Source organism: Thunnus maccoyii, chromosome 20, assembly GCF_910596095.1.
Source record: "Thunnus maccoyii chromosome 20, fThuMac1.1, whole genome shotgun sequence".
NCBI classification, from domain to species: domain Eukaryota; kingdom Metazoa; phylum Chordata; class Actinopteri; order Scombriformes; family Scombridae; genus Thunnus; species Thunnus maccoyii.
Genome location: NC_056552.1, coordinates 19,348,575 through 19,374,031, shown reverse-complemented (window position 1 = coordinate 19,374,031; position 25,457 = coordinate 19,348,575). Strand labels below are relative to the sequence as shown.

Below are 25,457 nucleotides of genomic sequence, written 5' to 3'. Positions count from 1 at the left end.
CTGATATAAATCTAAGAGGAAAGGCAACTGAGAGCATGTGCATGACAATCTTTGGCTGCTAAATCTCAGCCTAAGTAGAATAAAAAAAATGACATGTCATGTCGAAGCTCAGAACTGAAAACCTATGATGACACTAACTTTCACTTTCACCGTTTTGACAATGAATACCTATGCATTAAAGACACCACTTCCTGCCGGGTGATGATGACACCATCGTAGCGCTTTCGGCATCCAATCAGGGATCGGTATTCGCCTCTGTGGCCTGACAGCAGGACGATATCATGTGGTGTACAGCACAGGGATTACAGCCTCTAATCTGCCTGTCATGAAAACCCAACTAGAGGGAAAAAAAGAGAGAGAGAGAGATCATGATGGAATGACAAATGGCGGATGTTGGAAACAAGATGAGAAAAGAGAGGAGATTGATTTTGGACCACGCGACCACCCTTCGTCGGCCGTATGGAGAGTTGTAAAAACTTGACGTGGGAGACTGACACACAGACTGTCAAGTGAGTGTTTATATACTGTGTGTATGTGAGCATGTGTGTAGGTTTGCATTCAGGCTTTATTGTACAAGCATATCTGAGTCCACACAAATACACACACTGAGTATCACCACCGCAGAATAAGCAAAGGATGTGGTTATGGATTGTTCTGGAGAAGGTTTCTATTTGCAGGGGTGTGTTTATCCTCAATGACCGTAAGAGAACGCGCAGGCTTCCACATGTGACCACAAAGAGACCAAAACACGGGTATTTGAGAGGCCAAAGGACTCAAACTCATATTTTTCTTTATGGCTACATACCAAGCTGGTCTATGTGTGTTTATTTACACATTATGTATATAGTGTGTATTTACATAATCCTCAGAATGGTAGAAAAATGAGGAAGGTAATTCAAAGGGAGAGCGTTGCATTTCTCTTCACAAGGTGTTTTGTCTGGGCTCAGAGTTAAAAGCTACTGTGTGTCTTTTTTTAATGGCATTGTTGCATCTTTCAAATCATTCTGAAATCATAAGTTTTTCTTCATAGCACAAGATTAAGAGTCTCCAGCCATGCTAGCAGCTCTTTGAGGCTGCTCTTAATCACAGTGGTGCTTTGAGCTAAATGCTAACGTGCTAATGTTTGGTAAGATCTTAATTTAGTGTGTTAGCATGCAAACATTTTAATCTAATTAGCACAAAACACAAAGTACAGCTGAGGCCAATGAGAACATTATTAGTTTTGCACATATTTGGTCATAAACCAAAGTATCAGACAAATAGAAATTTTGACCTGATGATGAAAAGCTGGATGAAAGTTAAAGGATCACCAAAGTCATCATTCATCCTGTGGGCTATATTAATGTCTGCCCTACATTTTGTGGAAATCCATTCAATAGTTGTCAAGACATTTTACTCAAAACCAAAAATGTCAACCTTATGGTGGCACCAGAGGAAAAGTCCTGGGATCACCAAAGTTAGTAGGATTCATCCTATGGAGATTATGAATGTCTGTACAAAATTTATGTTAATCTGTTTAATAGTTGTTGAGATATTCCAGTCTGGATAAAAGTTATTGATCAACCGACATTGCCATCCATATAGCCACACCACTAGCACTAAAAATGAGGCTGTCAAGGTGAAAATTGGTGCAGTGTTACCAAAGTGTCTTTTTCAGTACTTTCACTACAGCTGGAAATATTCAAATGCTTTAGAGTAGCTTTAGCATTTAGGATTAAAATAATAATTAAGCTGACTTTTTAACATATTTAAAACATTTTATAACTAAGTCTATACTACTCCCTATATTGGGGAATTACAACAGTTATCCATAGAAAGTGATGAAGGCCAGAAAGCTAAAAAGATTTTGTCAACCATTTTTACAATGATATAAAGGAATCATACAGGGCGAGATCTATTGTAGAAGAAAGAAATACAAATGTCCACACCCACAGTAACCTCAGTAGATCAGTATGTAAGGCAACAAGACATGATGTGTTGTTGAACTGCATGGATGTGCATGCTCAGCTCATGCTCTTGCTGTGCTACTACTCCCCTCCATAGCTGAGTAATTACACTCTTTATTAGTCCAAACACCCACCTTTGACTGAGAGCCACAAGTTCACACCTGTCCTGTAGGTACTGCTGTGTTGCCTCCTGGGAAATGTAGGAGATCGCTGCCTGAGTAGATAAGGCATGGCTTGGTGAGAGTGGATACACTAGAAAAGAGAATGATGCCTTTTTAGTGCAAAATAAACTGATTGCATTTGACAAGTGAGAGTAGCCAAAGGAGGACTTTCCCTCAAGGTTTGGCATGTAGTGATGGTTTGATCTGAGATCTTCCCAAATATCCCAGTGCGACTATGTGAGAGTCTTTGATTGTCCATGTCTCTAGGGTTTGGAAGCACACCCTGTCCTGTCCGTGTGTATCGAGAAGTCCTCCAGCTGCCAGAGTTGAATATCTTTCAGCTCGTTAGACTTGGCTTTGGACAGAAGTCTGAATATCAGCTCCAGCACCATGTACTGTATGATGGAAGAGATTATTGTTCAGCTAATGGTTTTATGGCAAAAGAGGGTAGCCTGTAATTTCACTCACAGCAATGAATCACAGAATGACTCACAGCTGAGATCTAGTGGAGCTCCTGGTTGGTGGTCGCTCGTTATGTCCAAGAACCCCATGCGGATGTCCTATTATCCAGTAATAGTCCCTTCACTCCCGCTCAATGACTTCCCTTTGGCCAGCACAACAAAAGCTCCAACTTGAGAAACATTAATGTTTTCTCAAACTGAGCAGCAGCCAGAGAAATTTATTCACATTAAATGTCATTTTAGTAAAGTGAACAGGGGTTGAGGAGAAGGGGGAGTATAATGTTTACCATGTTCTTGGTTTAGCATGTTATCATGCTATCATTTGCCAATTAGCACTAAACACAAACTACAGGTTTAGCAAGTATTTGGTCTTAAACCAAAGCATTGGTTTCCTGTGGTGGACAAAAATATAGTTGTCAAAACATTTTGCTAAAAACCTCAAATGACAAACTAATGGTGACGCTAGAGGAAAAGGCAGGGGATCACCAAAGTTATTAGGGTTCAACATAGGGGTACCATGGATATGTTTGCACAAAATTTCTTAGCAATCCATCCAAACGTTGTGGAAGTATTTCAAGAAAAAAGCAAAAAGTAAAAGTCAATAGATAACCAATGAAGGGGGGACAAATTTCATGGAAATTGAGCCAGTTTCTGGATTTCTGCAGTGCAGTAAAACAAATATGATAGAAGATACCAGATATACTGTAATTAAGCTAAATTAGAAAGACTGTCTACTAGAGCTGCAACGATTAGTCTATTTACCGAATGACAGAAAATTAATCGCCAACTATTCTGACCATCGATTTATCGTTTTAAGTCATTTTTTTAAGAAAAAAGGTCAAAATTCTCTGATTCCGGCTTCTCAAATGTGAATATTTTCTGGTTTCTTTAGTCTTCTATGATAGTAAACAGAATATCTTTGGGTTGTGGACTGTTGACGGGACAAAAGAAGACATTTGAGTTTGCACCTTGGGCTTTAGACCAGATGACTAATTGATTTATCAAGAAAATAATCAACAAATGATGATGAAAATAATGCTTAGTTACAGCCCTACATAATTTGTCCATCAAAGTGCACTGTCAAGATTTATTTTTCAACTGTAAAATGTCGCTCAGTACATCTTGCTGACCCTTTACACACACTTGGTCATACACAGACACACAAACATGCACAAATACTTTAATTACCAAATTTAAGGGATCCTTATTTAAGATGTTTTCTTATTTTTCTTTGATTAAAAAACACATATGAGCACATGAATGTGAGAATATGAATAAACACCTTTTAGTCGAATGCAAAGCTGAGCAATGGAGGATTGACTTATTGAGGCTGTGTCAGAGTGGTGTTGATTCAACTCTGGTTGTTTATCAGACTGTAGTTTATAGTTGAGTTGAATGAACCTTTTTGCGAGACAGTCTTTTGCATCACAAAAGTATGACTTGCTGACTTCTATCTTTGTCTCTAAATTAACTTCAGAGCTTTCATACTAGTAGTGGCGTCTATTGAAATAAGCATGTTCTGCTAATCTAACATGGATTATTTTATAATAAATTATAATAAATATTAGTATTTTGTGTGTGATGTAGATCTAGTAAGACAATTGACTTCATTATTTTGGAAGTTTTGTATGTATTTGTAATGTAAAACCTCAGATATTTAGTGCTATTGTTATATATGGGACACAGTAAACAGCAGATAAGTGCTGATGAACTCAGCAGCTTTAAAATGCATTTGTCATGAGGGCAAGAAATGATTACTGTTTGTGCTGGCACTTCATATTAAAAGTTACCACTGAAAACTTCCTCATTGGCTCCTGGTTAGCTCCCTGGCTTTCACAGAGACGTCTTCAACTTTCACCTAAACGGTTAAGCAGGAAAACCCCTGTCACTCTCCAAGAGCCTTCTTTTACCCATAAACCCATTAACCAGCAAACAACAGGATGAGCAGAGGCTTTGGCGCTCTATTTTGTGGCTTTCCCTCTGTTTGTGTAGCTCCATTGCTCGATTTCTCAGGTTCTCTCTCTGTTAGTAGGTGGCCCGCTGCACTCAGACCACTTTTCCTTAAATTAAATGTCTGTTTGAAAAGGATGGGTGTGCACTCAACTGTGAGTAATAGCATCTCTTTCTGAACTGTCTGTCTCTGTTCACAGAGGGCATGTGTGAGTGTGTGAATACAAAGAGAGAGGGAGACTGATATCCTTGAGAATCTTAGCGCCATCTTGTGGTGGTGAATCACCTCTGCACTTTACTCCAAAACACTGGCATCATTCTCTACTGATAAGCAGGCTCCAGTGGCGCAATCGGTCAGCGCGCGGTACTTATAAGACAGTAGCCAGCAGAGCAATGCCGAGGTTGTGAGTTCGAGCCTCACCTGGAGCAGTGAAGTTTTAACCTGTGCAGGGAATCACAGATAAAATCTGACTTGATTACAGAAGAGCTGACAAAGTAGCAACAATGGTTCATCTGTGAGATTATTCTACAGCAGACAGAGCCTGCCATTGTTGAGGAAAACCAAACACAGAGCAATGCAGCTCTGTTGCTCATTGGACTCATTGTTTCCACCTGGCCTTTACATTTAATTAAGGTTAGATATTTGTATTTGAAAACTTTCACACTATTTTGTCACTGAATGTTTCAAATAGAGACATCTTTGTGAAGACAGGACATCTGGCTGTGTTTGTTGAACAAGATTTATGTATTATATATATTTTAATGGCCACCTCACCTGGTAGAAAACTCAAGTTTATTTTAAGAAGCAATGTTGCAGGAATAGACATTCCTTGTAGGTTACACACACAATATAAATCACATCAGCACCTGAGATTATTAGAGAATCAATAATTGGTCTGTAAATAAAAAACAATAGAAACCTGAGATGAGAAAAGAGGAATACAAAAAACATACCAATGAGAAAAAGAATACACTGTAACCCCTGGGTGCATGGTGCATTGTGGGAAGGACTGGAAGACGAATAGGCGTGATGCAGTTCAGTGTCGCTGGTTTATAAGTTATTGCAGAAGATACTGACGACTGGCAGACTAGTGGGTTTAAACATTTGGATTAATGCACTTTCTGTCCAGTTATTATAATTACTCAATAAAGCTGCTCAGTTTTGGTTTTTGGCTTCAGACAGCTGTAGATTTTTTTACCGTGTGAATTGTCCTACAAACCCAGTTCCTTGTCTGTTTGTTTGTGTTATCCAGCTGGCAGGCGTAGGGGGAGCGAGTGAGCATGGATGAGCCGGGCAGCAGGAGCAGCAGCCTGCAGAGGAAGAAGCCACCATGGCTCAAACTGGACATCCCCACCATCCAGCTGACGCCGGACGATACGCCCACACACACCCAGGTACACACACACAGCAGTCAGTATCTAGAGATCAGAGAAGCAGAGGGGGATTTATAATGGCAAATGGGAAGTAGAAGATGCAATTGTAAAAATGAGTGTGTAACTAAAAATTCATGTGCATGAAATTTCACTTTTGGCCTAAAATATTAGTTTGCATTAAAATCTTATTTCAAGGTTCGGTAGCTTTTTCTGGAGCTTTCAACCGCATCTCACAGTCTTCCTCAGCATTTTGCTGATAACTGTGTCACATGTTGACAACTAAGCTATCACCAAGACAAACTGAACACACTCCATCCACAGTGAGATGTGAAAGAAAGCTACCAATCAAGGAAAGCTTTACCTCCAGCCAGTCTAAAACTGTTTAAAATTTTTAGACTTTCACCGACTTATACTTATTTCACATTTACGTAACTTGGCACACAGGATGACTTCATCATTTGTGTGTGTGTGTGTGTGTTGCAGCCAGTAAAGCGCCTGCGCAGTGTCAGCATGCCAGGAGAAAACCCCCAGACCTGCATCGCTGCCTTGGAAACTACCAACAACTACCTCAGACCTCCCCTGGAGAGATTGCCCTCCATTACACAGTCCATCAAGAGGTTAGACACACACACACACACACACACACACACACACACACACACACACATACTAATAGAGAAACATTCCTAGAAGGAACAATCCTCTTTCCTCTCTGCTGATTTTCTCCAGCTGCTAATTTCGTCTGACTTCTGCATGCTTCATCTTTCCAATAATTCCTCTGCACTAATAAATTGTTTACAAAACTAATTTCAGCTGTAACCTCCTTTGAAATTAATCTTTTCTTCTCTCTTGTCCTCCCTTTCCTCTGATTTTACCTTATTTATTATCTGCTTTCCCTCCACACATGCCTCCCTGTCCTCTTCTCTTCTTGTTGAACTGTGTGTAAAGTGAGAAAAGGGTGCGCTTTGAGCGAGTCAACACAGTTCCGCCAAAGGGCCAGAGGGGCCCCAGGAGGGTGTCAACCGTCCGACGGCGGTCCTGCATCCCCAAAATACTGACCCGACGGCGTTCATCTATACCTGAAAAGATCATCAGGTACAGGAAAAAATGGAAAAGAGAAGGATAGGTTCACAATTTTTCAAGTATGTCTTTTAAACAACAGTTAGGTGTCCATATGAACATTGAAACAGGTTTTGCTTGCTCTAGTTGAACCTATATCTTTAAACACATCACCACTTAAAAACAACTCATGTATGTGAGCACGTCACATCTGAATGCTTTTTGTTGGATGGTGGTGTGTTTTTTTTCCAATTTTAACATGTGCAATGGAGCTTCATTGCAGAAAATAGTCTGAAAACTTGAGACTAAACTCAAAGCTTTAAGAAGAAGATTTTCATTTTATCCCATTTTTGATTAGATTTTTTTTTCAGCAGTAGCCATTCAACTTATTTTTTCCCTTTGTAATTACCTTCCTGTAGAGCAGCTTTCATTGTTACTTGCAGAGGAGATGTGAGGGATTCAAGTAGCATACCAATGCAAGGGATTCAAAAGAAATGATCCATGCAATGAGTATTCGGTACTGGTCGACCACAGTATGTGGGACCACACTGTCGACTTCAAATAAAGCAAGTTAAGTAGTTGTCAGATTTTGCTATTGGTCTCTCATATGCAAAAAGTCTCTTTCTATACTCTCCAGTCTGCGTTGACGTTCAACAGCGTGAGATCCCTCACACAAGATGGAAGTTATTGTGCCTTTTTGAGTGAATTCGTTTTTTTTGCACCTGTGTTCTGTAAGCAAACCACCCACAGCTGTGATACTTTGGAAAAGATGACGTGTGAAGGCTGCACATAAGCCCTCTCTTTCTTTGTACACAGACACACAAAGACACACACACACGAGCACAGTGTATCAGTGTCAGTCCGGGTGGCATACAGGACCACATGGTTTGAGACACACAATATAATACAATTACTCATAGTGACTATCTATGCGCCTCACACAGCATGTGGGCCACATCAAAGCGACCCCTCCTGCTGCGTTAAATTGAATGTAAATGTTTGAACACAGGCTAAAACATAGAGACATTCTCTTCAAAAAGAGTGTCTTAATGTCTTCACTTAATCATGCTGAGGTTTATTAGCCTTGTATATATGTGTGCATGAGAGAAACCGAAATAATCCGTTTGATGTTTATGGGAGAATTAATTGGATTGAGAAGTAGTTTGTGTGTTGTGTACATGATTTGTCGGAGGTTAGCCGAGGTGCCTCCTCAAAAGAGTTAAACAACTATTCAAACAAAATGTGCGTGTGTGTGTGTGTGAACTCCATGCTTGTGGGGAGGGCACCATGATGTTTGTTGACCTGAGGGATTACTGGGAAGCTCTTTATGAGTCATTTTTCACTTTAAGGAGACATTCATTTCGACAGATTAGGCTACAGAATCACACGCATAATCACTTATTTTGGTTACACTGATGCTTGTAATGATAGGTGTTTGAACTGTGAGTTGACACGCTCAGCTGCACTTCTTTTTAGCTGCTGACACGAATATCTTAGCTGTGAATCAAGGTGCGGGTTGTGAATCGGAGACCTTTGTGGTGCTTCTGCTCCAGTGTGTGTGTGTGTGTGTGTGTGTGTGTGTGTGTCATGTCCAGGCATGTCCCGGTGCCCTCCCTCCTCCTCCTCCTCCACCTCTCCTCCTTCCTAATGTGTATGATGTCCTATCTTCCCTCCCTCTCTCCTTCTAATCTCTCATTTCCTGTGTTGTGGGGTGCTGGTATGTTAGAAGGAGAGCCGGTGTTTACACACACTCCCGCAAAACAAGGCAGAGAGACACACACACAGAGAGAGACAGAGAGAGAGAGAGAGAGAGAAAGAGAGAGACTGGACCTGATTGATAGTGATCGTTGTTGCTCTGGAAAAAGGAGGGATATTCAGTTTGACGAGGACCAGAGCTGCTTTCTGTTTTCATCCTTTTTCACATGAACTCTGGAGTGGCAGTTACTCATACGCTCTCTCACACATACGCAGTCATATGGAAACTCAAATTGCGTGTGACATAAGGTCAGAAAATTGAAGATCCTCCCGTTCATCGTGTGCTGAGTGAGCAGGACCAGCTGGAGGAAGACCACTGCAGAGTTCCACATCAGGACGATCAGATTCCAGTCTGACCGAGGGGATGAACTCCAGCTTCCCTCTAACCTTTGATTAACTAAGAGCTCACTGGAGGTCATGGATGTCACACACAGTCTGGACATGTGGCGATCATCCTCTGTTTTTGCGTAACAGCGAGCGCTGGAAGGTACTGCTGGTCTGGATATCAGGAAATCCCCTTGTGGAACATTGTATGTGTGATGTGCAGGGGGATCAGTTTGCATTCAGCGGATCAGGGTTTAAGACGGGTCAGGGGATAAGCAGGGACAGTATGTTAGTGATGCTGGGGATGGAGGCGATACAGCTCCACAGTCCCTGCCCCCCTCAGGTATGACCCAGACCTTGATCCCCTCCTGGAGCACTCTGGACAGGTGAGTGTGCTGTGGCAAACAAGAGAAGAAGAAACAGAATAATTATGTTGATGTGAGCGAACTTGACACACTTTGGTCAGTGGATGGAAATGTTGAGCAAAGCCCTTGTTGATGTGTTTCATTCCTTGTGGAAGGATTGAGGTTTTAGCTGAGACAGGCAGCTTATATTCTGATATTTCAGTCGAATGTTTTGGGTTTTACTGATTGGTTTTATGATTGCCAACATCTACATGTAATACTATACTGCTTCGTCCTCTCTTTAAGCAGCGGTGGAAATAGTATTCAGATCTTTTACTTAAAGGAATAGGTTAGCATTTTTGGGAAATATACTCGTTAGCTTTCTTTCTGAGAGTTAGATGAGAAAATTGATGCCACTTTAATGACTGTACAATAAATACAAAGCTCCAGCCAGTTTAGCTTGCCAGCTGACTAACTGAAAGTAACCACAGAGTACAAATACCTAAAGTCCCGCAATTAAAGTCGTACTTAAGTATATAATACATACTGTATTAGCTTATTAGCTGCAGCTGCTGCCAAATGTATTTGAAGTATCAGAAGTAACAGTATGATCCAAAATTGCTGCTGTCGTTGTTTTATTTCATTGTGTATTTTATATCAGATTATTATTATTTGTAAGCAGTGTTTTAATGTTGTAGCTGGTCAAATTAGTCTTGTGTATAAAATCTGAAACTGAAAAGTAAGAGATAAATGAAGTGTAGTAAAACAGAAGAAATTTATTTCACATACTTGCTGTCTTGTTTTGTTTAATTGTTACACATATTTGGGAGTTGAAGTCATGAGCAGCTGATATTTTGTAACAATGTCACCTTTTGTCTCTTTACTTTGTGAGTCAAATTTGTGCCAGAAATTGACAAAATTAATCTTTGCTCAGTTTATTTTCTTGTTAGGCTGTGAAAACATTTGAACAAGCATTTAGATCGTCTTACTTTAGGGCGGGGAGACCATCCATACCTATTCAGTGATGGGTTCATTTTAAATTTCCGCCCAAAAATGAAGAATTCCTTTATGAAAACAGTAGTGAACTCCTGAAAGGATAAAAGAAACGTTGAAAGAAACTAAAATGGCCTTGCAGATTTAATAAAAAATAGTTTTAATTCTCAGTGCTCATATTTATCTTCTCTATTTGTTCTGTTCTCTGTTGGTCTTAGTGGTGGCTTTTGTTTGGATTGTATTCAGATTTGCCCCTCAGCCTTTTCTCCCTGATGAAATGAACGCTGTCTAAGCCTATAATTACGGTACAGTTGATTACTGCTTCATGTGTACCAGCCTTACCTGCAGGATAAGAAAGCTAATTCATGTGGCTTAACATTGCTTTAATCTTTGATGGGTGATGGATTTGTGCTGTCGTCAAGCAGTCGTAAATATTTTATTTCAGGTTTTGTGTGGGCGAACATGACTTGCACGCTTGTCAGTGCTTGTGTGTACGCAGACCGATACCCGCTTATCTAAACAGACACACACAAACAAACCAGTGTTTCTATCGAGTGTTTGCGTCACATTTTACCATCAGTATTGTAGATTTTATGTCAATCTTGATTGTTAACTGTATTTAAGGGTGCAATGTTTTTCCATAATATAAATATATATATGCAATACGTATAATATATATATATATATATATATATATATATATATATATATATATATTTCCTCCTCTCCTGCTCAGTGAGGCCCAGTCTGGGTCTCTCTCAGCTTTCCCAAACCTGTCTTCTTTCTAAGAAATCCCTCTCACTGAGGACAACAATCAGGGTCGCGCCACCCCCCTCCCTGCCCTTGCGCAGCCTTAAAAGGCTTCCCCAGCTGGCGTCCTTCTTGATGATGAGTGTTTATTACTGAATGTTCTGCTCTCCAAACAGTTTCCCCCAGCATGGCCTTCCCCTCCTGACCGGTTCACACACAACCTGGCAAGCAGGCACTGTTTCTTGGAATAAAAGGGACCTGGATGCACATACTGATGTAGAGCAGGCATTAATTGTGTGAAAATGACATACACACACAGCCAAGTCAGGTCATCTACTGCAGGACTTATCAGGCAACATCTGCTTCTGTATTGCTGCTGCTACTGGGCAGTAGAGTTTGTGTAAAGAAATAAACAAACTCTTTGGTAAATTTTCTTTGTGATGCAGCCAAATCTGTTTCATCAGTTTCCATTCACCCTTCATGCTCTACCCAGTCTCTTTTTTACATAAAGACCTAGCTCAAACTGATAAAAGTGTTTTTCTTTTTGTAGTTTTTGTGTTTTGGTTTTCTACCTAATATTAGCAAAGTTGCATAATTAAAGATCACAAAACCAGATGAAACAAATGGCAATCAACAAACCAGTCGACTAATCACCTAACGACCAGCTGCAATCAATCAACTAATCAGCATATTGTCCGGCTAATTATGGAGGATGTACACAAATCAAGCTTCTCAAAGAATATTTAGTGTGTACCTAGAAATTATGGACATAAATAAAAGATAAAAACAGATTGACATTTAAGACAGATACGTTCTCATTTCAGTTTCTGTGATATTTCAATGGAGTTCAGCCCTTTATCATGACTTTCAGATGTACTGTAACTGATGCAGAGTTTTTACCTTAGAGCAACAGTAAGACAAGTCATGCTTATACTGAATATTGCTCATTATCTTTTTTATCCTTTAACAGAAACCTAAATTGTAGCAAAGGGGCCCCTGGCAAAGTCAGTTAGTGAGTTATTTTGTCATTACAAAGTCTCTTTATTTTGAATAGTGATCATTCAAAAATCCCATGTCATATTATGATAGTTTCATACCTCAAACTTATGCTCATTTGAGCAAAACATTTCAGTCACTGTTCTAGCATTTCCAATTTCTCATCTCTCAAATCAACCAAAAACATATTATTGGATATTGATTTTTAGTTTTTTACTAACAAGAGTCCATCCTCTCCTCAGGGGTACGGCAGACTGGTTCGGGGTGAGCAAGGACAGCGACAGCACCCAGCGATGGAGGAGGAAGAGCCTGCAGCACTGCAGCCAGCTGTACGGAGGTCTAAAGGCGCAGGTGATGAGGGAGATGGAGCTTCACAGCCAGGACAACCTCTCCCTGGCCAGCACTGAGACCCCTCCTCCCCTCTACCTCCCACCCCACCACCTCAGTCACCACCACTATGGCATGCAGAGGGTAGGCTAGCGCCTGGGGCATGTTAGAGGGATTATTCACCTATTCCTCTATCACATTTTCTCCCTCACTCTTCCACTCTCTACATTTCTCATTAGGTTTTTGGCGCTTGCTTTACCTCTTTGCTTTGCCATCTTGCCTAGGGTTCGATTGATGGGTTATTGAAGACACAAGATATACCAAGTACAAAGAATTTGTGACAATGAATGTTTTATGTCAAAAAATCTAACTTACACTTCACAACTACCTACTGAAACTCACAGTGCTACTACGCCGGCACTACAGCTACCATTGCACTTAATTGTCTTAATAATTGTCTTAATAATGCTAAAAATAGTGTCATTAAGACATTGCAGTGCTGATCAATTCTAAGTATGTAATCAAACAAACTGCATAGCCTATGCATGTCAGACGTGGGCATGACTGCATGTGTGTGTTTCATGTTTTCATCCCATGTTATTCTCTATTGAGATGTAGTTTACAGGAGATGTGTTACACTAAAAAAAAGCTATTATAATAGCAGGTTATAATAACAACAATTTCCCTAAATTGCACAAATGTTGTAGCAAGCTAGCTAACAAGCTAGCTCATGATTTTAGCTTAGCAGGGTTTCTTTTTTTATAAATCTCAAAAACAGTATGACAACTCAAATTCTGACAATTTAGATTCTGAAACACTGTTTTACTCCGTGACCATGTGAAATGCTGATACATCCAAAAAACAATACTCCAAAAGCCTATTTTTGTTTGGATTTTTTCCTATAAATTCTGTTTTAGCTCATAGCATGGTAGCATAGACTCTTAGCCCAAAAATGTGCATATTTTTATACAGAGATATAATGTGCAAATTCAATTCTAAGACTTGCTTTTTTTTTTACAATAAATCATTTCAGAGCACATTACAAGGTACAGTGCACATATTAATTCTATAAAATAATTATTTCTAAGGCTTATTAGTCATTTTCTACTGATTGTTGAGTGAAGCAGCACTGGGTGATGTCATATGGGACATTACAGATCTCTACTGTTATTGTGGGGGTTTCTGTAAGTTAAATGATAAACAATCTTCAGATCTTGGAAATTAACAATGACATTGGTAACGTATCAAGAGCCTATCATCCAAGCCTATTTATTAAGCGATGTGGTCTTTTAACAGAACTAATTTCTCCCTGGTACTGTGCATCAATCTAACCCTAGTTCAGATGTGTATCATGTGTGTCCCTGCTCTTCACTATTCTGTCGCTGTGTGTTTTCTGTTGTAGTGCAGCTTGAAATAAAAACAGTACAACCATGTGCTTTTCGTATGTCTGTGTACGCGCAGATCGTAGACCCCCTGGCCCGGGGCCGTGCCTTCCGCATGGTGGAAGAGGTGGACGGCTTCAGTGTCCCGCAAACTCCCATCACGCCCGGCACCGCCTCCCTCTGCTCCTTTTCCAGCTCCCGCTCCGCCCTCAACCGGTTGCCACGGCGACGCAAACGGGAGTCTGTCGCAGTCATGAGTCTCAAGGCTGCAGCAGCACTTATGAAGGTGTTTATTTATATGTGCAAATTTTTTTTGAGAATACCAAACATTCTGTGCTTTGCAAAATCTGTGCTTTGAATTCTTGACTTTCAATAAAGCCACTTTTTCCAGCTACTACCATCCCCGGTTTTCCTGAAATTGAGATTATTTGTCTTTTCTGCATAATGTGAATGCATATTAGGACCAGCTATAACTTAACTTAAAGATCCCTATATTAGAATTAGTAATCCATTATGGGTGGACAGTAGTAGCTCACTATGTTCAGTCTAAAGCAGACTATGGCCTTTTTCTCTGAAAAGAAGATTGAGCTGAGGATAGATGAATGATTTTACTGTCTTATGATGCTTTACAACAAATCTTTAAAACCAAGGAGTATAGTCAGTGTTTTCATGCACAGGCAAACACTTTAATTTCCATTATCTTATGTTTTTGTTAAGAGATTCCTAGAATATTCTAATGTATCCCTGGATCCCTAGGACATGAATGGATGGGTTTTATTGAGTTGATCTGTGTACTTTACATTCCCATCTGTGTATTTGTGTGTGTGTGTGTGTGTGTAGGCTCGTTATGTAAAACATGAGATCAGCTTGTCTTGTTGCGGATTAAACTCGGATGAAATATCTTACAGTGGAGCGCAGATGATTCTCTGTATGTGGCCCACTTGGGATGAATGAATGTTCAGTGAGAGCACCGCCTAGTGTGTGTTGGGCAGAGGTTGCTGATGGGGTTTTACAAGCAGATGTAACGTCATAATACACAATGAATGCTCAGCTATCTGCTGGATTGCAGTCAGAATATTCCAGAAGTGCAGAGCTAATCCACTGACACACAGATCACTGCTGCTACATAATCATCAGGCAGTCATTAAGAAGGTGGCACACAGTTGGGGATTCCTCCAGATAAAGTAAACTGTATTTAGCAGCTTCTACTGATTATATATTGATGTGTATACTGTATATATTTTTTTTTTTCAATTCCATCTGTTGGGAGGATATAGTCCTGATGACATCATCCAACATCAGTCTGGTATGGCTGTTGATGATAATAATGATGACAAATGTGTGGTTCTGTTTGTCAGGGCCGAACATTTGGCGAAAGCAGCACCGGGCGATGTCGCAAACGGAGTTTCATGCCTCCTAGTTTCTTTGAAGACGACACTGTGGACTTTCCTGATGATCTGGACACGTCTTTCTTCACCAGAGTGAGCAGTGGATACAAACACACACACTGCCGAGGCTAACCTCACTGTCTCTTAACAACATTAAATTCAAAATACGCGCAGTAGAAAAAAGGTCCACTACCTTTGTTTAAAGCATTCAATTAGCAGCCATTCTTTATGTCCTCCACAGCCTGTAGTCACAAAATGTTGTGACACTTTTTTGCAGTGTGCAGTCTGTGATTAACTGAACCCCTCCTTGCTACATCAATCAGTGCTACACCCTTTCCGATTTGGATTACAACTTACTTAGTTTTCATCTGTGTAGGAGGGCCTGCAGGATGAGTTGTCCAGCTATGCTGATGAGGTTTTCGAGACACCATCGGAGGCTGCCCTCCAACATCTGGATGAGAGCGAGCTCACAGGGAGTGCGCTGGATAAGAATGAACTGGAGAAGAGTCACCTCATGTTGTGAGTTTATATTTTTTTTAATTATTGTTACCCATATGCACACATGAAGCTCTGGCATGCTGGAAGGAGACACTATTCACAACTTTTGTATTACTGAAGATACTGTCTTATGATATCTACAAATTCTCAATCTTACACTGTAATTTACAATGCTTAATTCAACTTTCCTCTTCCTCCTCATCAATCCAGGCCGTTAGAGCGAGGGTGGCGGAAGGCAAAAGATGGTTCTCTGGTCCAACCGAAGGTGCGTCTGAAACAGGAAGTGGTGAGTGTCAACAGCCACCAGCAGCGTGGACAAAGGATTGTGGTTCCTGTTAAGAAGCTGTTTGCCCGCGAGAAACGGCCGTACGGGCTTGGCATGGTCGGCCGTCTCACAAACCGGACATACCGCAAGCGTATCGACAGCTTTGTCAAGAGGCAGATTGAGGACATGGATGACCACAGGTAAGACAGCTAATTCTATTTTCCTTGGAGGATGGCTATCCTTAGAGATTAATATGAATACAGTTTTTGTCAATTTTCCAGCAAATTGAGTCCTACTCTTCTCCACAGGCCTTTCTTTACCTACTGGATCACCTTTGTCCATTTGCTCATCACCATTCTGGCTGTCACCATCTACGGTATTGCTCCTGTGGGCTTCTCACAACATGAAACAGTCGACTCAGTAAGTCTATTTTACAGCATTTATAATGTTTAGATTGTTTTGTTGTTGGTGAATTTATGTTGAATTTCCTCTGAAAACATATGACTGAGCAATGCTAGTAACACCTTTCTTTCTTGTGTTTTTTGAGGTGTTGAGGAACAAGGGAGTATATGAAAATGTAAAGTTTGTGCAACAACAGAACTTCTGGGTGGGCCCAAGCTCAGTAAGTATTTCTTATCTTCCATATACATTCTTTTGTGTATAATTGTCCTTAATTCAGCTCTTAAGTGTGGTAGTGAAAATGGGAAAGCTCCAGTGTATTCAACTCTAGGTGTCTACATCAGTGATTCCCCCCAAGGGGTACTTTTGCAGTTTCCAGGGGATAAGGAAGACTGTGGAGAATCTCAACTAATTTGAAAAAAAAAAAAAATAATAATTACAATTCGATTTATTTAAAAAATAAATCTGAGCACTACACAATGTGATTAAGTGTGCATGAAAATTTAACAGGTAACTAAAAGTAATGAATAAATGGTCAGAATAGCTAAAAGTAATGAACAGTTAGCTTAATTCATGAATAAATGGTTGAAATAGATAAAAGTAATGAACAATTAGCTGAAAGAAATCAATAAATGGTTGAAATAATTAGCTACAAGTAACAAACTGTTCAAATAGTTCTGCTTTATGTTATGTGTTTATGTGCTTTATCTTATGGATAAACATTTGAAATAATTAGCTAAAAGTAGAACATTGTTAGCTCAAGTAATGGCTACATGATTGAAATAGATAGCCACAAGTAATGAATAAATGTTCAAATAGTTTGCTGAAAGTAAAGTAGACAGTTGAGAGTTAATTAAAAGTAGGTAAATCGTTGAAATAGTTAAGAGTAATGGCTACATGGTTACAATTCAATCATTTATCCATTACTTTTTGCTAACTATTATAATCATCAATTCATTACCTCTAGCTATAGCTGATAGCTAGGAACTGGATGTTATTTAATACTGTAAATTACATAAAAGTCGATATTGTTACAATATTTTTTATACAAATGAATGTCATTATCAATGTTTGGGGCAGGTTTGCTGAAGTGTACATTCTTACTACTATCACTTTGAGCGGCAGAAGCTAGCTATAGGTAATGGATAAATGGTTAAAATAGTTAGCTAAAAATGATAAGTAAATGGTTGAAATGTCTAGCTTCTGCCACACCAAGTCATAGTAAGAATGCAAATTTTAACAATCCGACCCCAAACACTGACAATTAATTTGTATAAACTGACTTTTATATCATTAATAGTGTTAAATAACGTCCATTTTAAAATCAACGTAAACGGAATATGGGGTTTGACTGGATACGGCACTTAGGTTAGGGTACTAAAAATTTGGGAACTACTGCACTGCTAGATCCACAACGTCACCAAGCTATAACGTCATCCCCGCTAACCTGCAGGAGTCACTGATCCACCTGGGTGCCAAGTTTTCCCCCTGCATGCGTCAAGACCGAGAGATCCATCAGCTGATCCAGGAGAAGAGAGATAGAGAGAGAGAGTCTGGATGCTGTGTGAGGAACGATCGCTCCGGCTGCCTGCAGACTTTACAAGAAGACTGTTCGGTCAGTGAAAACAGCTGGTTGATTGTGATCTCTCCATTTCAATGACATTCTATTGGAGAGCACTTCTCTTTTATAAAACATTACTTTAAAAGCTGCGTTCGTTTTGTTGTCATTATATCAGGCAAAATGCAGAGGGACAGTTTCATGTAGTCAAAGGCAGATGGAGGAATAATTTGTCAACCTGCTTATCCACTTTTATTTTATTACAGTAGAACATACAATTGCCTCAAGCACCAGGCAGTTTTGTTGCACTAAGTCGTAGCAGCCACTTCACAAGCAGAATGAGTCCCTCTTTGAACAGCTACAGGATAATGTTAACACTAATATGTTTTCATCTTTCTGTCTGTCTTCTACTGCAGAGTACCCTGGCTGTGTGGGTGAAGTGGCCTCAGCACCCCAGTGCTCCCTTACTGAATGGTAATCTACGCCAGCATGGTTCAGTCTGCCATCAGGACCCCAGGTAACCTAAAACTGCCGTCTACTCCCAAAACACTCCTATTTCTAGGATTATTATCATGCTTTAATTGAGTACAGTTAGAACAGCATTTATTATCAACATTTTTGATTTTGTAGAATTTGTCTGGAGCCGGCCTCAGTTTCACCTCATGAGTGGCCTGATGACATCACCAAGTGGCCAGTGAGTGCACCTACATGTTAACAATTCAAGCATTTAGCTGATGTTATTATATGTACTGTATATATACTATATATACACTGAATAGTGTATTAAAGTCATATTTGAGAATTTGCCATGGCTGAGTATGATCTCAACTGCATTTCCAGATTAATTTGTAAGCTAGACATATATTAAAGGACTGACTGAGAGGCAGCATTGTTGTATCTTTCTCTTAGCCAGATTCCTCAATTGTTTGGCATAGTCATGAGTTGACTTGGCTCACAAACATATCATCTGCTCCAGGTGAGGCTTGAACTCACAACCTCGGCATCACTCAGATACTGTCTTATAAGTACCGTGCGCTGACCGATTGCGCCACTGGAGCCTGTGAATGTTGATGATATAACTCTGAATTGTTGTATCAATTTGTTGAAAACAGCACTGCAGTATTGTAAATGTTTGTTCACATTAAACTTTGAGGTTTATATGGTCATGACTTATAGTGAGACTCAGTCTCAAATTAATCTTTTTGTTAGTCAATGTCTTACAGTAAGCAGCTGCTGCATGCTCCACCACATGCACATCTGCATCTTTTACCCTCAGTTTAGATTTGAATGTTAAAAAAAAACTGTCCAAATGTATAATCTCCCTATGTGTATGATCGCAGGTTTGTACAAGGTATAATTCTGGGAATCACACCAACCTTCCCCACATAGACTGCACCATCACAGGCCGGCCCTGCTGCATTGGAACCAAAGGACGGTGAGGATCAAGAAGGGTTCAACTCTTAAAACTAAAAAAGATGCCATACAGGGTTTAGTTAAGGCAGATTTTCTAAAGATATTAACAATAATTTAAAACTGTTGCATACATGCATGTGCCAGTATGGACTATCTTTAACTTTGACTATTTTCATACTTAAAGGTTAAATATCTTGTGATTCCACCACCCCTTTAAATGTCAGGAAAGAAAAGTCTTAGAAACAGAATGTATACAATCATGGGTCAGTGAAAGTACACTAAAACCCAGACTAATGAAATGATCTTAGGGTGATTTGATTATATGATGTTGAGAGAAAATAACATTGAATTGCAGTGTCAACAGATAGTTTTTTGCAACCTGAATGAAAATACTGGCAATGACAGTTATGACAGTCATTGGAGGAACAAAATGGTGTTTTCACCTCTTCTTAAACTCCTGAAGCATTGGTCATTTGTCTTTGAGCTGTTGCTGATTAAGCTAATGACGTTTTTATCTTGTAGATGTGAAATCACTTCCAGAGAGTACTGTAGCTTTATGCACGGCTACTTCCACGAGGAGGCTACTCTTTGCTCACAGGTAGGACAAACACACACGCAATTTTTATTACTACATTTGTAACCCTTTCCTCACATCAATCCAATTGCAACAGTTGCTACCTTTGCCCCTAACACCCTAATCTGTATTTCAAAGGGTATGTGTGAAGCATAGAGACATTTGAATTTAAAACTTCGATGCTCCAGGTGAGGCTCGAACTCACAACCTCGGCATTGCTCTGCAGGTCACTGTCATATAAGTACCGCGCGCTGACCGATTGCGCCACTGGAGCCTGTACTGAGCTGTGATTTGAAAGGACTTTGGACTGAATTCAACACTGCCAGTTACCTCCACAGGGTGGCAGTGGATCTCACTGGTCTGTTTTTCTCTAAACTCACATTTTCCTCCCTTTCTCTCTCTCTCTCTCTCCTCCAGGTGGCTTGCATGGATGATGTGTGTGGTTTGCTGCCTTTCCTCAACCCGGAGATCCCAGACCAGTTCTCCCGACTCTGGCTGTCTCTCTTTCTTCATGCTGGGTGATTGAAACTTTTTTTTTTTGTCCATCTTAGAATGGTTCAAGCAGCACTAAAACAGATGTTTTATATGAAAAAAGGATCACAAATCAGTCTAAATAGTATAATATCAGGTGGATAATAATAATAACAACCTGTCTTGTCTGTCTGTAGGATCCTGCACTGTCTGGTGTCGGTGTTGTTCCAGATGACAGTGCTGAGGGATCTAGAGAAGCTGGCTGGCTGGCTGCGAATTTCCATCATCTACATGCTGAGCGGCATCACTGGCAACTTGGCCTCAGCCATTTTCCTGCCCTACAGAGCCGAGGTACAATTTCACTATCAAACAAACTACACAAGATACTGTATGTGAGACTAAGTTGTGGTGGAAAACACCCCCATTGACTTAAATGAAGAGTATGCACTGTCTTATGCATTGCAGGTAAAGTTTAGACCCTACCTACCCTACCCAACTTGTCAGTCCCTGTAATTAACTGTTTCCTCTTTTTCTTGTCTTTCTCTTAGGTGGGTCCCGCAGGAAGTCAGTTTGGCATCCTGGCCTGTCTGTTTGTGGAGCTATTTCAGAGCTGGCAGATCCTCGAGCGGCCGTGGCGGGCTTTTGCAAAGTTGCTGGCCATCTCAGTCTTCTTCTTCTCGTTTGGTTTACTACCTTGGATTGACAACTTTGCCCACATCAGTGGTTTTGTATCAGGATTCTTCCTCTCTTTTGCCTTCCTGCCGTACATCAGGTAGGTGAAGAAAAAGGATGCTTGACGTTACCTAATTATTCAAGTGAAATGAAAACACTGGACATTTTTAAAAACCTGGTGAATGTATTAAATGAATAATGCAGATTTTTTTTTCCTCTTCAGCTTCGGGCGTTCTGATATGTACCGGAAGAGGGTCCAGATCTGTGTGTTTCTGCTGGTCTTTCTGGGTCTGCTCGCCACCCTGGCCGTCCTCTTCTATGTCTACCCTGTGAAGTGTGACTGGTGCGAGTACCTCACCTGCATCCCTATCACAGACAAGTTCTGTGAGAAGTACGACCTGAATGCACACCTCCTCTGAACATCAGCCTTTGAAATTTCAGCTGGGCTGTTTCTGGGTGTGCACCACCATCGGACTGGTCACAACATTTCTAAATGTAAGAAGTTGATGAAGATGAAAACTGAATATCGAACTTCAGTGCAAGTTGTGACTGAGCAAGAACTTCTGGAATAATATTTCAGGATTTTTTGTGGATCTATGAATTTCACACATATTTTGTTTGTACTGTTTGGAAAGGTACAACAATCCCACTATGAAGCCTTTAGGCTATGCATGAAAGCCTTCAGGCATTTGACATAAAATATTCACGCACATGGGAACAAAACTAAAAGTTAGAAAAAGTGTAAAGTTGACTGAAAAGGACTAACAATTGATTGTGTGACTGATCTATAGCTGGGCTAATCATTTACCAGTCACACTGGAGGAGAGCTGAAAAGGCAGTTGTTTCCTGGCAAATGATTTACTTCTCCTGTGGTAAAACTGACTGAACAGCACCCCTCAGTGGCACAAAGGAACATTACAACCTGAGACCGCCGCGATGGAGGACCTGAGAATTTTTCTTCATTTTTTCTACTTTTTTTACTGATATCCAAGCAGTTTTGTCCATTTACTGGATGTCCTTAGAGTTAAAACTCGCCAAGAAATTAGACTCTAAAATGCTTACATGTGCCTTACTTAAACACAACTATACACACATACACACACACAAAATGTGTTCTTGTGCCATGTATCTGCAGTTTCTGACGTTATGGATCCTGTTCCTTATCGTTTGTAGAAACTGCATTACACAGTCTGATAAAATCATGTAAAATATGTTTTTTACTGCAATGTTTGGTTTTTAAATTGTCATTTTTAATTTGTTTTTTTTTACCACACTGGGAACCTTGGTTTCTGCCACAGCCTTTAATGCACTTATTTCACAGGTTGTTTTTTATATTTACCCTGTGTTACATCTGTAAAGAACACACTTGTATGTTAAGCTGCTCCATTGGGAATAGCTGTTAAAGGTGAATTTGTGTGTTTTTATTAAATGTGGTGGCGTTTTAGCTACCTGAAAATGAACACAAGATGCAGTATTTACTTTTTGACTTTTCTACTACTTTTTTACTTAAATGTGTCATTGGAAGAAACAGTTTTTACCCATTGCTCTTAACTCATAGCTCTACCTTGTGGAGTAATGGAGAGATGGTTCTTGGTATGGTACCACTCTGTTTTTGTACAGAGAGCAGTAACATTTAGAGAACAAATCCTTTTTTGTGAAGTTCTGCAACCCTGTAGTGACCCACAGAATGAGTCGTTACAGGTGTAAATGAGAGGGATTACTAGTTTCACAGTAACAGACAAAGGGGCTTGAGTAAAGAGACCACAGTAGTCACTTTGGATCACGTTTCATTAATGGCTTTTTATTTATGCTAACTATGAACTGGCACATTATGTGGAAGAATGACTCCAGTCAAAATAATTTATTATATTAGATTGGATTATATTATTATTGCTGATGGATTATTGTTAAAGTAGCACTTTAATGTAATAGATGATCAAAGTAAAGCTACATTTTTCCACTTTATATACATTTGGGATCACATTATATCTTGTGTATTGTCTGTAAAATTAAGTTCAAAGTCGCCGACTACAACTGTAAAATATTCTCAGTGGAGTGCAATATTTCTGGTAGGAGAAGAGAACATAACCTAAAATTGTATTTAAGTACAGGAGGCTACTTGGGTAAATATATTTTGTTACTGTTACACAATTGTTTTGTTCTTCATTCGTTGGTAGAGACACTGAAGAACTTCGAGGACTCTCCTCAAGTCAGCATCTGCTGTAGAAGTGTTCATCATTGTCATTTGTACAAGTACATTTTAACCTTTGTTGAGGACTGTGAAAAGAAATTCATCACTGTTGGAGCAGAGGAAGAAATTCCTCTTCAGCTGTTGGAGCGAACACTGCAAGTCTTCTCAGGTCAACATATAGAAGAGAATTCTTTTATCGTCATTGCACAGAGTACAAGGAGATTGAGTAGCAATCCTGACAGTGTATTCATACAAAAAAGAGTTCAAACTAGCTAATTATATAGATAAAATATATACGTTTGCTATAACCCATAAAGAAATAACATATAAAACAATAAGATAAAAATATATATATATCAGCAGCTGAGATATTTCACTTCAGGATATTGCACATTTGCTGAATTGCACAAGCCCTATATAGAAGTAGTGCAGTTAGGAATATATGCATACAAAGGTGCAGTTGGTATGTAAACATCTGTGCAGTGTTCTATAAATGTAACTGTAAGTACTGTAGTAAATACAGTGTATCTGCTAGTGTTGAGATTGTTAACTGTTTTGAGGATAAACTATTAGCTGTTATGGAGGAACCTGTCAAGAAACTGAATCTAGAAGAACCAGAAATATCACCTGGGAGTCGCTGCGGGTCAGGAACTTTGGACACGTGGAGACCAGCAGCTTACACATTGATGCAAGCAGCCATTGCTGTTACTGTTTTTATGACTAAAGAAGCTCCTGCCATGGTAACAGCAGGAGGTGCCAATAGTTTCTCACCAGTTATGGTCATTGTTGCACTGGTTTTCCTTTTTGGCCAGTTACTGTTGGATGAGATCAGTGGGTTTCTCTCTTCATTTATCTTGCTGCAGGCTGAGCAGTAGTTTTATCTGTTTTTGCCTTGGCCTGAGCAGGAGCAGTCGCTGTGGCGACCTGCTCACCAGCTGTGCTCAGACTGTTCAGCAGTTGAGTTGTTGTACTAGTTTCTTGTTCTGCTGAATGTCAGTCTCGCTGCCATGCTTCTTCAGTTTTTTATTGAAAACAGTGATTATGTTATTTGTAAAACAGCCAATGTCAGCGACCCTGGTAGGACTGTCCCGACTGCTGTCATCCTCTCCTTCTCCTTGTTGTGATTCAGAAAATAAATGTTCATGTTCTCTTGATGAAAACATGTCTTCACTTGGTGATCCAAAGGCAAGAGGACCAACAAGTTCAACTTTATACTCAATCTGAGCTTAATCCAGTTACCACAAACTGCTAATAATAGTGGCCCCCAGCTAATGTTTGTACCAGGGCCGCCAATGTAGGTTTATACGGCCCAGTTGGAGAACACAAATTATTGCAGATTATTCTAAATTAATAAATTAATTAAAAAAAAAACAATCAAACAGAGCCCCATAGTTCACCCAAACGTGTTTTAACTTGTTGCCTAATGAGGCCTCTTCTTGGTACAGTGTGTTCATGTACAGATTATATTTGATTGGCATCTTCCTGACTTTGTTCATTCTGTTAAGATGGTACAACTCAGGCAAAAGTGTATTAAGTAACATTGACATTTTTTTGAAAGTTTTTTTAAGTAACATTGAAATCGCTTTTTCAATATTGAACACAATGACCAAACAAGCTCCAGTGGTTCAGTCACTGCACGTTGCTTCTAAAACAGTAACCAGCAGACTGATGCTGAGGCTGAGAGCAACAATGGCTACATGACTACACGCCTTAACCTTCATTCAGCAGATGCCTAGATTAAATGAAGGGTGTGCATGTTTGTCCTTTTTTTTTTTTTTTTTTTTTAAAAAAGGCTACTATTGATGCTCACCTTCAAACTATATTAAGATTCTCTTTAAACTCTCCATAATCATATTACACTGATTACTAACTAGCCTATTTTTTCAGGAATATTTGACTCACTTGTTTAGTGTTGAAGTCATTAACTCAACAAGCTCCAGTGGCGCAATCGGTCAGCGCGCGGTACTTATAAGACAGTAACCTGCAGAGTGATGCCGAGGTTGTGAGTTCGAGCCTCACCTGGAGCAGCAGAGTTTTAACATGCTGCTGAAGAAAATAACACCATGACTGACTGATCAAGACTCAACCAACACAATCTAAATAAAGTTAACTAGTAAATCCTGATAATCACACTACTCATTTGAATGACTAAACTACTCTAACAACAAAGACTACATGACTACAGGCCTTCGTTCAGCAACTGCCT

At 39.8% G+C, this 25,457-nt stretch overlaps 1 protein-coding gene and 4 non-coding genes across 10 annotated transcripts in view; 3 read left to right on the top strand and 2 right to left on the bottom strand.

The window, feature by feature from the left end:
• rhbdf1b (rhomboid 5 homolog 1b (Drosophila)) overlaps positions 1-22,520 on the top strand; it is a 39,262-nt gene extending 16,742 nt beyond the window's left edge. For 2 of the 6 annotated variants that reach the window (XM_042396886.1, XM_042396887.1), the window contains exons 2-20: positions 5,772-5,913; positions 6,376-6,509; positions 6,841-6,987; positions 12,356-12,584; positions 13,902-14,108; positions 15,181-15,303; positions 15,587-15,729; positions 15,919-16,173; positions 16,282-16,393; positions 16,521-16,595; positions 17,826-17,987; positions 18,347-18,447; positions 18,561-18,624; positions 19,271-19,365; positions 19,866-19,941; positions 20,335-20,435; positions 20,586-20,739; positions 20,937-21,160; positions 21,284-22,520. In XM_042396886.1, the coding sequence (XP_042252820.1) occupies positions 5,800-5,913; positions 6,376-6,509; positions 6,841-6,987; positions 12,356-12,584; positions 13,902-14,108; positions 15,181-15,303; positions 15,587-15,729; positions 15,919-16,173; positions 16,282-16,393; positions 16,521-16,595; positions 17,826-17,987; positions 18,347-18,447; positions 18,561-18,624; positions 19,271-19,365; positions 19,866-19,941; positions 20,335-20,435; positions 20,586-20,739; positions 20,937-21,160; positions 21,284-21,479 (2,712 nt within the window). In that variant the 5' untranslated portion in view covers positions 5,772-5,799 and the 3' untranslated portion in view covers positions 21,480-22,520. Of the gene's footprint in view, positions 1-5,771; positions 5,914-6,375; positions 6,510-6,840; positions 6,988-9,334; positions 9,417-12,355; positions 12,585-13,901; positions 14,109-15,180; positions 15,304-15,586; positions 15,730-15,918; positions 16,174-16,281; positions 16,394-16,520; positions 16,596-17,825; positions 17,988-18,346; positions 18,448-18,560; positions 18,625-19,270; positions 19,366-19,865; positions 19,942-20,334; positions 20,436-20,585; positions 20,740-20,936; positions 21,161-21,283 lie in introns of those variants that run through there. The other 4 variants (XM_042396888.1, XM_042396890.1, XM_042396889.1 and 1 more) reach the window with 4 other exon arrangements.
• On the top strand, positions 4,854-4,947 carry trnai-uau. The gene is made up of 2 exons: positions 4,854-4,891; positions 4,912-4,947. It is a non-coding gene; the product is annotated as a tRNA-Ile (tRNA).
• Positions 18,899-18,988, bottom strand: trnai-uau. The gene is given in 2 exon segments: positions 18,899-18,934; positions 18,951-18,988. It is a non-coding gene; the product is annotated as a tRNA-Ile (tRNA).
• Positions 20,098-20,191, bottom strand: trnai-uau. Its single transcript has 2 exons — positions 20,154-20,191; positions 20,098-20,133 (listed from the first exon to the last, which is right to left on the bottom strand). It is a non-coding gene; the product is annotated as a tRNA-Ile (tRNA).
• A 2,664-nt stretch (positions 22,521-25,184) lies between the features above and the next one.
• trnai-uau lies at positions 25,185-25,278 on the top strand. The gene is made up of 2 exons: positions 25,185-25,222; positions 25,243-25,278. It is a non-coding gene; the product is annotated as a tRNA-Ile (tRNA).
• The last annotated feature ends 179 nt before the right edge of the window (positions 25,279-25,457 follow it).